At 51.0% G+C, this 14,590-nt stretch overlaps 2 protein-coding genes across 2 annotated transcripts in view; one reads left to right on the top strand and one right to left on the bottom strand.

Moving 5' to 3' along the window:
- Window positions 1-2,256: 2,256 nt before the first annotated feature.
- On the bottom strand, window positions 2,257-11,053 carry MRPL21 (mitochondrial ribosomal protein L21). The gene is made up of 6 exons (XM_063728362.1): window positions 10,988-11,053; window positions 8,385-8,470; window positions 7,009-7,172; window positions 3,859-3,911; window positions 3,346-3,449; window positions 2,257-2,374 (listed from the first exon to the last, which is right to left on the bottom strand). Exons 3-6 carry the CDS (start codon window positions 7,138-7,140, stop codon window positions 2,310-2,312), a joined length of 354 nt encoding a protein of 117 aa, XP_063584432.1. The 5' UTR covers window positions 7,141-7,172; window positions 8,385-8,470; window positions 10,988-11,053; the 3' UTR covers window positions 2,257-2,309.
- A 3,120-nt stretch (window positions 11,054-14,173) lies between these two features.
- IGHMBP2 (immunoglobulin mu DNA binding protein 2) overlaps window positions 14,174-14,590 on the top strand; it is a 36,849-nt gene continuing 36,432 nt past the window's right edge. The window contains exon 1 of the mRNA XM_024255296.3: window positions 14,174-14,498. Within this exon, the coding sequence (XP_024111064.3) occupies window positions 14,194-14,498 (305 nt within the window). The 5' untranslated portion in view covers window positions 14,174-14,193. The remainder of the gene's footprint in view (window positions 14,499-14,590) is intronic.

The following is a 14,590-nucleotide window of genomic DNA, read 5'->3' as shown; positions in this document are numbered from 1 at the left end:
GAGGTGGAGGTTGCAGTGGGTCGAGATCGCACCACTGCACTCCAGCCTGGGCAACAAGAGCGAAATTCCATCTTAAAAAAAAAAAAAAAAAAGAGCCTGTTGTCAGTTCCTTTGGGTATAGCCCCAGAAGTGGAACTGCTGGATCCTATGATAATTTGAGGAAACTTGCCTAGTTTTTAAAAGGAGCTAACTTTCACCAGTTTGATATTGATAATATTTTATGTATGTATTTATTTATTTTTGAGACAGAGTCTCACTCTGTCACCTAGGCTGGAGTGCAGTGGCGTAATCTCTGCTCACTGCAGCCTCTGCCTCTGGGGTTCAAGCGATTCTCTTGCCTCAGCCTCCTCAGTAGCTGGGATTTCAGGTGCCTGCCACCATACCTGGCTAATTTTTGTATTTTTAGTAGCGACAGGATCTCACCATGTTGGCCAGGCTGGTCTCGAACTCCTGACTTCAAGTGATCTGCCCACCTCAGCCTCCCAAAGTGCTGGGATTACAGGCGTGAACCACCACACCCGGCCAATATTGGTAATATTTTATAGGCATGTCACCAGTTCCCCAGATGGCAGTGGCTGTAGGTAATACAAATAGTGAACACTGACTGAGCACTTGCTGTAGGTGGCTTGCTAACTGCTGGATTCCTCACAGCAACGCATTACGTTTGGTGCTAGGATGACCCCCATTTGACAGATGAGACAGGGGCTGGGTAACTTGCTCAAGATCACACCCAGCTCACTGCAGTGGGTGTGGGATTCACACTCAGCTCTCTAGCTGCAGAACCCATACATACACCCCACTCCACCACCAAGCTGAACTGCCTGACTGCAGCAGGTGTCTCCAGAACCTGTTTTTTATTTCAAGCGTAGTAAGAAACGGAGATGTGTTTATGTCAAAGAATATGGAATAGGCCAATGATTCCCATCTTAAACATCCTATATCCTGCACATAGAACAAAGACCACACGAGATGCTGCTGGGCTGGTTGGGAGAGAACCCAGAGAAGGGGTGGGTAAGGGGAAAGGATGCGAGGCCTTATGATTCTAGAGACATCACTTTCAGATGGAGATAGCATGAGCTACCACATTTAGAAATTTATTACTTCCAGATGTGGCTGCATTAAAGACGCAAGCACACCGCAGCCCCAGGTCCCTCCCACCACCCCCAGCTTCACTGCAACCCACGAGGAGCCCTGGAGGCCTGACTCTCTGGGTTCTCATGTCTCCAAATTCAGGCTGCCCTGGATGGGCAGGACCGGGAGCACTCAGCCCGCTGGGCTGGCGCCCCCTGCTGCACGCGGAAGACACGATGCGGGAGCTGGGACAGCACCCACCAGGGCGCTGGGCACCTGAGGGGTTTTCTCATCTCCAGATCTCAGAGCGACTCCCCATGGGACTCCTGGGGAAAATACTTAGCCCGGTCGGATTACAGGTTTGTATCTGTCACTTGAAGCCCTAACTCTTCTTTTGGAGGATGGCTCTGTCTCTGAATGAACCAAACCAGGGGCCTGGCGTCATCTGAGAGCCCCTCATCTCCACGCCCAGGCCCTTCCCTTTGCTGGTTCCTACGCCACTCTGGCTCCAGGACCCTGTGCCTTCTCACCTGGGTAGCTCCCAGCAGGCCCTGCTGCCTGCCTCAGCCACCCCTATTGATTCCAGCAGCCCCAGCCCCCTGGGACTGCCTGCTACTTCCAAGACTGAGTTCAGCACAGCCTGGGCCTCTGCTCTGTCCCTGCTGTTGTCAGTTCCCAGAATGTGCTGTGCCCACTCCCCAGCTGTCCCTCCTCCTGTCCTGCCCAGCCCTCCTGGGTCCCTGCTGTGCTGTGTCACTCCCCCTGCACTGTGATCCCTGCCCCTGCTTGACTGTGTGAGGCAGAAGGGCCAGGAGCAGGGACCTGAGGCCACCTGCTCTGAACCCCAGCCTTACAAAAGCCCCGCTGGCGACAGATCTGTTTCGATTACTCAGATGGAATTTGCTGTTCTTGTCCATCTCGTGGAATCTAGGTTGCGCCTCTCTTGATGTCAGCTCCAAGTCCCAGCTGCGTCCCCGCCCCGCTCCCCTGGGCCCTGCCGCCGCCGCATGGGGTGGAGGGCTGCCAAGAATACTATTTATCCAGCCCTGGGAGGGCCATGCTTGTCATTCTCCCCGAGTTCCTGTTTTCTCTGGCTTGGGGGCTGGTGCTTACAGACATGCTGCTCCAGCTAAACTATCTACAACAGGCATGCACGGCTTTAAACCACAACACAGAAACCTGGGCTCCTTGGGAAGCAGGAGTTTATTTTTATCCTTTTGTAAGTATTAACTCGGTAATCACAACAAACACGGAGCAATCTCAATGCTGTTTATCCGGAGGACAGTCTGCGGGGTCGTGACAACTGAAAGAAAGGATGTCACAGGCTTGACCACAGACTCTGACTGTTGTCATCAGTTACAGCAGGGGCTCTGCACACAGCCCTCCCCAGCCAGCGCGACCCCGGCAACGTCCCCTGCTGCACATGGCCGTGTTTATCGCCAGGTGTGCACTGACTGCCTCGCTAGCTTGTCCGTTCACTCTGTCGGCAGGTGCAGAGGCTGGGACACCAGACGCCTCGTGGCCAGGAGTGCCCTGCGCTGGCACCTCACCTCTCCTCCCACACTGTCTATGCCATGACTTCTGGAATGCGTGGGAGGATGGCCCCACCTGAGTGACCTCGAGGCCACCTGGAAGTGTCATAAGGTACACGAGAGGCTCCTGCACCCAACTGACTCTAAGGTGACCGCCAATACCAGTATTCTGGGTATATTTAACTATGCCCACTGTTGGTGGTTTAGGCCGGCAAGTGCAGTTATAACAAGAGCTGTGAGGGACAGAATTCTGCAGCCGCTCAGCTGTGTGGCCCATGCCCCGTGGGTGCCATCCCTCAGGATGCCCACTGTGGGGGCTGTCCTCAGTGCAGATCTGCTAGGACAGCCCTAGGCCTGCTCGCGGATTCACTGCTGCTTTGGGGGCAGTGCTAGGCGTCATGGGTTGGAACAAAGTGGGGTCACGTGTGGAGGGTGGAGGAGAAGGGAAGTGAGGTGAGTTCACGCGCGGAGGGTGGAGAAGGGGAGTGAGGTGAGTTCACGCGCGGAGGGTGGAGGAGAAGGGGAGTGAGGTGGGGTCACGCGTGGAGCGTGGAGAAGGGGAGTGAGGCTGGACCCTCTGGGTGCTCCCTCTAGGATGAGGGTGGCAAGTGGGCAGTGGAAGCCAGATTGAGACCTGCCTGGGCTTCCTGTCCTGAGACCCACGTGCCCCACACCCTGTGTCTGCATGCGCCTGGACAACCAGCACCGTGCAACCGGGCCCAGTGGTACTTTCTCTACTTACTTCTTTTCTTCTTGAAGTTTCTCCTTTTCCTGAATCTCATAATGATTCTTGGCCATGATTCTGTCTTTTCAATGACTGTGGCCTCCACTCGCACAAGATCCTTTCTAGAAGGACGAAAAATCAACAATCATGTACCTTTTGGATTATTTTTCAAATGCCTTAGGTGAGAATTTCTAAAATGAAGTTATACTTTCTCTTTTGTTGATTATAAAAGTAATACGCCCTCAATGGAAACATTTTGAAAACCATGAAAAAGAACCACGAAGAACAGTTCCAGGGAGTCTGAACAAATCTTAAGAGGACCACACTGTCAGGAAACAGCAAGAGACCAATAATTTGGTCTGGATGTTCTCATGGGCCCTCAATGTCCACTATTATTAAGTATACATGTTGTGTTTGGTGTCAACAAAGAATATGAATGCAACCCCCCACCTGGCCTAATTGCACTGTGACCACTGTCTGCATGTCCAGCCCTGGAGCCCCAGACAAAGCCCAGCACTTCACAACCATTACCTGAGGAGTGGCTTGCCAAGCAGTGTGAAGTTGTCTGCCCCAACCAGCAGGACCTGAAAAAATTCAACAGGCGTGTTTAATCAGTGGCTCATTACGATGAGTAAGAGAACAGTCGCTAATAACAGGTAGTGATGTGAACACCACACAAAATGAGAAAGACTGAAAACATTGTGACATGAATTTCATTTGCTGTCTAATGATCTCTTTAATATCTACAACCGGGGCTGTAAGCTGACAAGTGGCAGCACTGCACAGCCGTGGGGCTGCCTGAGGGAAACGCTCCAACCCTCAGAGGCAGGAGACACACAATTTGATTATTAGATACCATGGATATGCATCCAGATAGCTGCTGTAATCCTCATACCAACGGTGACTTCAAAAACCCTTTCTATCTCCGGCCGGGCGCGGTGGCTCACGCCTGTAATCCCAGCACTTTGGGAGGCCAAGGCGGGTGGATCACAAGGTCAGGAGATGGAGACCGTCCTGGCTAACACGGTGAAATTCCGTCTCTACTAAAAAAATACAAAAAATTAGCCGGGCATGGCGGCGTGCACCTGTAGTCCCAGCTACTCAGGAGGCTGAGGCAGGAGAACAGCATGAACCCGGGAGGCGGAGCTCACTGTGAGCCAAGATTGCGCCACTGCACTCCAGCCTGGGCGACAGAGTGAGACTCCGTCTCAAAGAAAAAAGGAAAACCCTTTCTATCAAAACATAACATAGAGAGAAAAAGCACAAATCATACCATCGTGTCTCTTGGCGCAGTTTACAGTTCTGCTAATATTGCAATGATTGAGGCTCTCCTGTATTCTTTTAATGATTGCAAAATTCTCAAGAGCCAGGCAACCATTCTCAATGCTGGGAAATCACGACACCAAGTGTGGCTGCAGATGAAGACATCTTTGCCTTCCAAATGCAACAGTGTTCTTTCTTCTTTTTGAGCGCCGGAGTCTCGCTCTGTCGCCCAGGCTGGAGTGCAGTGGCATGATCTCGGCTCACTGCAACCTCTGCCTCCCAGGTTCAAGCGATTCTCCTGCCTCAGCCCCCTGAGTAGCTGGGACTACAGGCGCCTGCCACCAACCCCGGCTAATTTTTTTTGGTATTTTTATTAGAGACGGGGTTTCACCATGTTGGCTAGGCTGGTCTCAAACTGACCTCAGGTGATCTGCCCGCCTCGGTTTCCCAAAGCTCTGGGATTACAGGCGTGAGCCACCACGCGCGGCCCACAGTGTTTTTATTAGATGTTGGAGATCATCTTAAATTTTACTGATAAGAAAAAATCCAATCATACTCAACTTAAATGTCTAGAGACAAAGTATATCATATAACAAACTCAGCAGACACGCATATTAGATAGTGACAAATAATAAGTACTTTTAGAGTTTGTTTCAGCATGACATGCGCACTCCCACTGGGTTTCCTGTTATAAAAAGCAATCTGCTTAGGAGGGGCTTTCTAGAATTTTTTGTTAATGTGAAATGTTTCAAATATGCAAAGGTCTGCCCTTCAGAGGAGGAGCTTTAATTCATAAAGAAAACCATGTAACTTATATTGATAATTAAGCATCCCAGAAAAATTACCTGTTGCAGAGGTAATTATAATTTTACAAAAAGAGTGGGCAGGCCGGGCGTGGTGGCTCACGCCTGTAATCCCAACACTGTGGGAGGCTGAGGCAGGCAGACTGCCTGAGGTCGGGAGTTCAAGACCAGCCTGACCAACATGGAGAAACCCCATCTCTACTAAAAATACAAAATTAGCCAGGTGTGGTGGCACATGCCTGTAATCCCAGCTACTCAGGAGGCTGAGGCAGGAGAATCACTTGAAACCGGGAAGCAGAGGTTGCGGTGAGCCGAGATCGTGCCACTGTACTCCAGCCTGGACAACGAGAGCAAAACTCCTTCTCAAAAAAAAAAAAAAAAAAAAAGAGTAGGCAAAAATCAAATAGACGCCCCCAGTAAATAGAATCATAGCTGAAGGTTAGAAATGCCTAGCTAAATAAACAGACTGGCCAGGCACGTTGGCTCATGCCTATAATCCCAGTGCTTTGGGAGGCCGAGGCGGGTGGATCACCTGAGGTCAGGAGTTCGAGACCAGCCTGACCAATATGGTGAAACCCCATCTCAACTAAAAATATAAAAATTAGCAGGGCGTGGTGACATGTGCCTGTAATCCTAGCTACTCGGGAGGCTGAGGCAGGAGAATCGCTTGAACCCAGGAGGTGGGGGATGCAGTGAGCCAAGACTGCGCCAATGCACTCCAGCCTAGGTAACAGAGCGAGACTGAGTCTGAAAAATAATAATAAACAGACAAACCATGCAGTTTTTTTTGAGACAGGGTCTCGCTGTGTTGCCCAGGCTTGAGTGCAGTGGCCAGTCACGGCTCACTGCAGCCTCAACTTCCCAGGCTCAAATGATCCTCCTACTTCAGCCCCACAAATAGCTGGGACTACATGTGTGTGCCACCATGCCCGGCAAATTGTTTGGAATTTTAGTAGAGATGAGGTCTCTGAGGTCTCACTATGTTGCCCAGGCTAGTCTTGAACTCCTGAGTTCAAGCAATCCCCCACCTTGGCCTCCCAATGTGGTGGGTCACCAGTGTGAGCCACCATGCCGGGCCTAGACCATGCAGTTCTGAATGGTCGCTGAGGTAAATTAGCACCCAGGGAAATGCCTGTCAACCAATGTTTACTATTTAAAAACAGCAGCAGCTGTCAAAGCTAATGGCAGAGTAGTGTGTTAGCAGAAACTTAACAGTTTTTTCCTCACAGACAGGGGCTAGGAAGTGCACTACATCCTTAGCCGGGATTTTTAGTATCTCTGCAATCAAGCATTGTTCTATGGGAATACATTAATAAGACTGGAACACCATAAAGACACGTTTCTGCCCTCAGCACTGTTTAATGTGCCGTCTCCCTTTCTCCAGGAAGCAGACCTGCTGGGCCAGGTGCTGCCCTCAGAGTAGCGGAAGCCTGCCCTGCCCTTGGACCCCAGCCCCACTATGGGCGCCCCCTAAACTCCCTTCTGAGCCTCAGCTTTGTTGGCCTCCACCTGAGACGGGGTCGGCGGGGGTCCCTCCTCCGTGTGAGCTGGGGTGTGGGGATTACATACTTGGTGGCTGAGCCCCTGAATATCCAGGGAAGCTCGGTGGTCTCACCTTCTCCAGTCGAATTCTCTCTCCACACGCAAGGTCTAGTTCATTTCCAATTAAGATCAGGTCTTCAGAGGTCACCTTCCACTGGCGGCTGGCAAAATGCACCACGGCAAAGAGCCTGCCATACTGCCCCATGGCGATCAGCTCATTCACCTTCTTCACAACCTCTGCAGGGGAAGGCGGGTGGGTGGGCAGTCACCCTCACCTGCTCCCCAACGCACTGCAGTGTGATGTGCAGCTCCTGGTGGTGGGGCCCTAGGGTGGACCTGACACCCAGCACCCCTTGTGAGCACCTCACTGCTGGCGGCCCAGCCCCTGCTCCACCCTCTGCAGGCACAAGGGCAGGCACAGGGTCAATCTGCTGCTTTAGGAGCACCAGCACCGTGGCACGTGGAGCTTTCACAGACGGAAGCTCCCCAAGACTGCAGAGAACACCCAAACTGCCTCATGCAACTCCCTCGCCTAAGCACTCCGCACGCCTGGCTAGGTTTCTACAACTCTAGGGTGGGCAAAACCCTCCACCTGGTTCATTCGAATGAGAATGAGGAGCCAGCAGACCAGAAGTGTGCAAAACCCTGAGAAGCGAAAGGAGAGGACTTTGCAATGAGGAGCCCCCCATATCCCAACCCCATATCCCACCCACGGGGGCTCCTCGCTCAGTTCGTGTTATCTCTGCTCTGACTCAGGTCACAGTCCCCTCTCTCCTGCACCGTTTACTCTGAACAAGCATTTAATGGGCACCGATCCCCCGGCCTGACCGAGGGCGAGACACACAGAAGGGACGACAGAGTGCCTGCCCTGGAAACACTGTCAACACCAGAAGCACCAGCACCGAGGGCGAAACTCTCGGCGGACTTGTTTCACTCACACGGAATCTCAAACAGTCTTTAACATATAAGAAGATTCCACATGAGGATCTTGATTTCCAGTGTTCTGGAAAGCGAGGATCATGGCAAGAGTGGCTAATGATCCTGTCCCTTCTGACACGTGCTCCAGGTTGACATAAGTCCTGATACCCCTGCATGTTTCTCCAACAGCCCGGGTGGCACCGGCTTCCAGTAATTGTGCTTAACTGTGCTAACTGGGGAGAGCTGTCGCTGCACCCACCAACAGCGGAAAACGAGATGGAGCAGGGGCCCCCTGCCCTCACTTATGCCACCTGCCTGCAGTGTGGCAGGTGTTCAAGGAGTAGTTAATGAAAAACATCTGAAATTCTGGTGTTAACTGGTGAAAATGGACATGAGTGCTGGCACTGTGCTGTGTCTGGGAGCATCTGCAAACATGAAGCCTCGTTCTGTGGCCTGGTGACAACCTCTGTGGGTGACTGCAGCAGGGTCTGAGTGGTGCCCTCTAGCTTCTGTCTCGCAGGGAGGTCTTACCTGCATGGTGTCTGGTCTCCTCAACTGGGTCTGGCAGAACAACTTCTGGCCAAGGTGGTGAACTCAGGGATGTTTTAGGAACATATCTGTAAAACACATTTCGTAGACAAATGTCACAAGCACCTGAAAAGGCAGCTCAAATCCTCTAAGAAATGGCCATGCACAAATGTTAGGAAGGGATCCTGGGCAACAAAAGGCTCGCTCTTTAAGACAGGCCCCACCCCTCTGGGGTAACCCTGAGGACAGGCTCCCTGTATCCTTTTAGAGCCACAGGGAACAATGGCTCATCATTCAATAATCAAAGCAGGAACTCTCAGCGTTCTGTGAAAGAGCCCTCACTTGGGTACTTCTCAGTGCTGGAAGGGTGCCCATCCAAGAAGGCTGGGCTTGTGGTGTCTTGGGGCACATTTATCTTGGAGGCACCGGCTGAAATGCCCAGCCCTCTACTTTCCCCATAACCTGGGACACAGGGCCAGCAGCTCTCCCGCCTCCGTTGGCATCCAGTGGCCCTGGAATGGCAGCTCCGATGACCCTTCACCACATCCTGCTCAAACAGGACCATGACGTTCCCTGCTCCACCTCCACCTCCTCCCAGGTAGGTGCCTGCTCTTCCTTCACACCCAGGTGAGTGCCAGGCAGAACTGGCTCGGAACCCCAGACAATTCTGTGTCCTGGTGTCTGCAACTGAGCAAATGGGAAAACAAGCCCCCACCTGAAAGGGCTGTGTTAGGGTTAGATGGCTACTGTTCACAGCTGGCCCCAGCACGGCCAGTGAGGGTCGGGTGTTAGGAGTGCTCAGTCCCAGCAGCTATAGCACTGCGGTCCCCAGCCACTTCCCCTCCTCACCCTCAGGATGCCAAGCTTGGTGCGGGCAATGCCTTTTTTTTTTGAGATGGAGTCTCGCTCTGTCACCCAGGCTAGAGTGCGGTGGCGTGATCTCAGCTCGGTGCAACCTCTGCCTCCAGGGTTCCAGCGATTCTCCTGCCTCAGTCTCCTTAGTAGCTAGGGTTACAGGCACATGCCACCACACCTGGCTAATTTTTGTATTTTTAGTAGAGATGGGGTTTTGCCCCATTGGCCAGGCTGGTCTCGAACTCCTGGCCTCAAGTGATCCGCCCACCTTGGCCTCCCAAAGTTCTGGGATTACAGGCATGAGCCAACATGCCCAGCCCAAGATGTTCTTCATTTCCTAACTCTCAGCCTCAGGTAGGTGGGGGGGAGAAGGGAGGAAAGAAAGGGGGGCCTAGATTCAAAAGGAGGTGGGGTCTTTCTTTCTGTAGTCTATAAAGAGGGAGGGTAGGTAGATCCCAAACCGAATTATTCAGAACTGTTTTTAAGCTTTTATTGCTGCTGCCACTGCAAAGTAAAATTTCAGTCTTTCTACTCCAGGGTTGCATTAGGAGGAAGAAAACAGCTTGCTCCATATGCAAAACGTGCCGGCCTCCACACCAAGGACCAGGTCCACCTATCCTGCTGGCTGGTGCGCAGGAGGGGCTCCACACGAATCTGGGAGAGGAACGAAAGCTTTCCCAGTGGGGTAGGGCTTGGAGCTCCTAGAGACATGAACTCCGTGGTCTGTGGTTGGTCAATAACCTTGAGAGACAAGGAGGACAAGGAAGGTGCTGCTCTCTACAAAATGTCTTTGACCTGTTTGATGTCTAGTCTCCCCATATGGGTCCAGCTGTGCCCAGTGTGAGAAGAACACGCTGGCAGGAAGGTGCTATAACCTCTCACACAGGACACAGACCCTGGTAAGCACAACCTACCCACATGCTCACTTACAACTTCTTCCTACGCTCAGAATGTTTTGCCACTTCTTTGAGAAGCAAAAAAGACTCCCATATCTCCCCACTGCGGAGGATCCCTGGAGTCCCAGCAGCAGTTACAGCAGCCAGTGTTTTGTGAGTGCTGACTGTATGCCAAGCACTGTTCTAAGCACTTTAAATGTATACATTTACTTAATCCTCTCCAACACCCATGCAGATAGAAATGAACACTACTTCCATCCTGCAGAAGCCTGGCATCCCAGGCTGTGAGGGGCAGCCGGAACTGCACCCTGGGGGGTCCCTACAGTAACTGCTATCCCTGCACTGCTCCTGTGTCTCCCACCAGTGAGTGGAACTTTGTCGAATGTTTTCCGCAGTTTATGATACCTAAAAATGTTTTCTCAAGTATAAAATTTTAACACTGCATGTGCTTTTTCAAATAATGAGTTTCTCTTAGAGACTCTGATACAACCTTCCTCATCAGAAATCTTGAGTTAAGACTTCAAGCTCCTCCATAATAAAAGAGAGCAAACACATACGGAATTTCTCTTTGGTCTCTTGCAGTTACGTCTTCTTTTAAGGGTCTGAGAAAAATACCGTCAAAAAAGTTAAAGCCAAAAGTGGTGGTGCATGCCTGTAATCCCAGCTACTCAGGAGGCTGAGGCGGGAGGACCACTTTAGGCCAGGAGTTCAAAACTAGTCTGGGAAACATAGTGAAACTCTGTCTCTTAAAAACAAAAGAGGCAATTTAAATATTATTGAGAACCAAAAGGTAGGAAGTTTTGACTTTAGAAAGACGGTTCTACAAATGGAAGGAAAAGAGGCACCAAAACCCACATTTTGATATTACCCTGGTAGATATGAAGTGCTCTGTGAATTGAACCTTCGAGAAGCAGACCAAAGGGAGGCTGAGGGAAGAAGAGAAACACAGATCATTACTATTAATACTACAAATGCAAACTGCCCTTTATGATGCTAAATGCACAGCTGCTGCTCCTGGTACGTGGTATGAACCACTGCATGACAGCGTGCCCACAGAAACACCTAGGTGAGCAAAACTACAAAAACGTCACTTACAGCTACTGGTTATATGTGTTGAGATCAGTTTGCCACACCATCTACAAGCGCCTGAGACCAGAACCACCCGCCCACTAACTCATGCCTTGACTAAGTGCCCGGTAGGTTCAGACGCTGATCTGTGCCCAAGTGTGGGAGCAGCCTCCAAGATGGCCCTGCTGGGCCCCGCCTCCTGCTATTTTTACCCCTCAGCCCCCTGGGAGTGGTCTGTGTGTCCAACAGCTAGTGACAGACATGCTAGCATGTGGCTTCTGGGATTAGGTGATAACCAACTAGGACTTCCATCTTGGATGCCTCTGCTCACCCTCTCTGATCTCTGGCCTTAGGGCTGCCCTGCTGTGAACAGCCCTACCTAGAGGTCCACTTGGCGGGGAACTGGGCCTATCGCCAACACCCACGGGAACGACCTTGCAGGTAGATTCTCCAGCCGCTGGCACAGCGGAGTCTTGAGATAACCACAGCCCCTGCAGACTTGCTTGCTGCAAGCTAAGACCCTGAGCCAGAACCAGCCACTTAAGCTGCTTCTGTGTTCTTGACTCTCAGAACTGGTGTGAGTTAATAAATGTTTTAAGCTGCTAAGTTTTGGGGTAATTTCTGATGTAACCATAGATAACGAATACACCAGGAAACAAAGACCTTCAATCTACTGAGAAGACAGGGGATCAAAATAAGTGCTTAGGTGTAAAAAGCAGAGAATAGTTTCTCAATAATCACTTCTAAAGAAACTCAGCTATAATTTACACACCATAAAAACCACCTTTTTAAAGTTCACCCATTAGCACTGGCTCCCCATTTGCATCTCCTCGGCTGCTTTCTCCTCTCCTCTCCCATTTGGGCGCCTGGGGCTCAACCCTTGGCCTTGACCTCTTCTCTGCCCATGGCCATTCCTCTGGTGACTGCATCCAGCCGGCAGTCCGATGGATTTAAACGCCCCCAATGTGCTGGTGACTCCCAAGTTTACACCTCCAGCCAGGGCTTCTCTCCTGGATTTGCATACCCACCTATCTATCTGCCTTAGCCACTCGTGTCTGACGAGTACCTCATACCTCCAGAGGCTCCTCATTTCTTCCCATGCCTGCTTCTCCCACACTCCTCTCTCTCACATGAGGGCAACTTCATCCTCCCGGTTGCTCAGGCCCCAAACCTCCATCAGTTTTGACCCTTCTCTTGCACACTACTCAGCCAACCCATCGGCAAATCCATCCCACTATTAAAAACTTAGCAGGCTTCTGTACCTAATTTGCTTCTAGCTTTGTCTTTTGGTCCACAGGGAACAAACAGTCTCCTTCCTCTCCTGCAGGATTTCCTTTAGATCGTCCTGGAGACTGTGACTGTGTACTTCCATCATGTCTCCTTTGCTCACTCTTCAAGGCCCCAGCTGCTCACTATTTTGGTCACCTTGTCTCTACTCGCTTCACTGTGTGTCTTTCTCTCCTAATGCGTGAGTCTGTACTTGAACATGGCATTGGAGGGGTGGTTTCATGTAGGTAGGTAGAATGGATTAAGTCCCACTGCTTTTGTAAAAACTCTCCTGACTACTTAAACCTAAGTTTTATTATGGAAAATGTCAAGCATACAAAAGTAAAGAGAACAGAATAGTGAACTGTCTCTCAATTATCCCTTTCCAGGTTCAACAGTTACCAACTCCTGGCCAATTTTGGCATCTACATTGCCTCTGGCCCAACTCTGTGATTATTATTAATTTCTTAATAGACTTTATTTTTTAGTGCAGTTTTAGTTTCACACCAAAATTGAGTGGAAGGTACAGAGAGTTCTCATATGTCCCCTGTCCACGTGCCCACAGCTTCCTATCAACATCCCTCACCAGAGAGGTACAATCCTTACAACTCATGAACCTACATTGACACATCATCGTTATCCAAAGTCCATAGTTTACATTAGAGGTTCACCCTTGGTAGTGTACATTCTATGGATTTGGACAAACTTATAATGACATGTATCTACCATTATATCATACAGAATAGTTTCACTGCCCTAAAAATCCTCTGAACTCCACCTATTCATCCTTTTCTCCCCCAATCCTCTTACTCCCCATCTATCTTTTTTACTGTCTCCTTAGATTTGCCTTTTCCAGAATGTCATAGTGGGAAACATACAAGCCTTTTCAGGTTGGCTTCTTTTACTTAGTAATACGTATGTAAGTTTCCTCCATGTCTCTTCATGACTCATTTCTTTTTATTGCTGAATAATATTCTACTGTATGGATGTGCTACAGTTTATGTAACCATTCATCTCCTGAAGGACATCTGGGTTGCTTCCAACTTTTGGGAATTATGGTACAATTCTTTTAATACCGTCCAATATAGAGTTAGATCCAGTTTTCCATTTTTTGGGGTCATGGTGAGACATGAGACCTAGGTTTAAAATGTACATAAACACTCGTGCACACAAATACACACTCCAACCATTTTCAGGCAGAGATTTATAGAGTTTTTAACGAACATAACCTTTTTGGAGCCTCGTATCAGCCCAGCGCCTTAAATACGGCTGTTTCTTTTGCTGAATAAGTTCAGATTAGGCGAGGATAATCCATCATCATTTTTCAGACCGGCTCGCAGCCTGGGGGCAGTGATTGAAGCACAGGCTTTGGAGCCGAAATGACTGCGCCTGAAGCACTCTTCTTCCACCTCCCCGTTGTGTGACCCTGGGCACGTTACCTAGTTCCTCTGAGCCTCACTCTGCTCCCCCGTAACATAGGGCCTATACCAAAGTTCAAGGGCTATTGTCAGTATTCAGGCTACTAACTGAAGGAATCAAAATCTGAACCCGTGTTCCCCCGACTCCAAAACCCGTGCTATATTCACCACAAATGCGATCAACCCACAAGGCACCAGGTCGGACCCAGGCACATACGTGGCGAGACGGCAGGTAGTAGCGCTCGCTCTGCGTCCTCCCCTCCTCCCATATCCCGGGTCTCACCTGCTCCGGGCCGCGAAGGTCGCAGGATGCTGAGGCTGCACGCGGACGCCAGTCGCCTTAAGGTGACCGTCAGAGGAGATGCTGCCATGGCCGCCGCCATCTTCCCGCAGCCTCGGCCGGAAACGGAAGCGACGCGAACCGCGTGCGTAACGCACGGGCCCGGCGGGGAACACCGGTCCCGCTGTAACACCGGCCCGGCGCAGAAGCGGGACGTCGGCGGCTCGGGGCCCAGGCCGGCGGCGGCGATGGCCTCGGCGGCTGTGGAGAGCTTCGTGACCAAGCAGCTGGACCTGCTGGAGCTCGAGAGAGACGCGGAGGTGGAGGAGCGCAGGTACGGGCGGCCGCCGGCGCCGCTCCCTCGCGGTCGGTCCCGCAGTGCCCCGGGCAGAGTCTCTGAGGGGCTCGGCCTCATAGCCTGGGCCG

This window comes from Pongo abelii, chromosome 9 (assembly GCF_028885655.2).
Source record: "Pongo abelii isolate AG06213 chromosome 9, NHGRI_mPonAbe1-v2.0_pri, whole genome shotgun sequence".
NCBI lineage: Eukaryota > Metazoa > Chordata > Mammalia > Primates > Hominidae > Pongo > Pongo abelii.
Note: the sequence above shows the minus strand (reverse complement) of the source record. Positions and strands in the feature narration are given on the sequence as shown.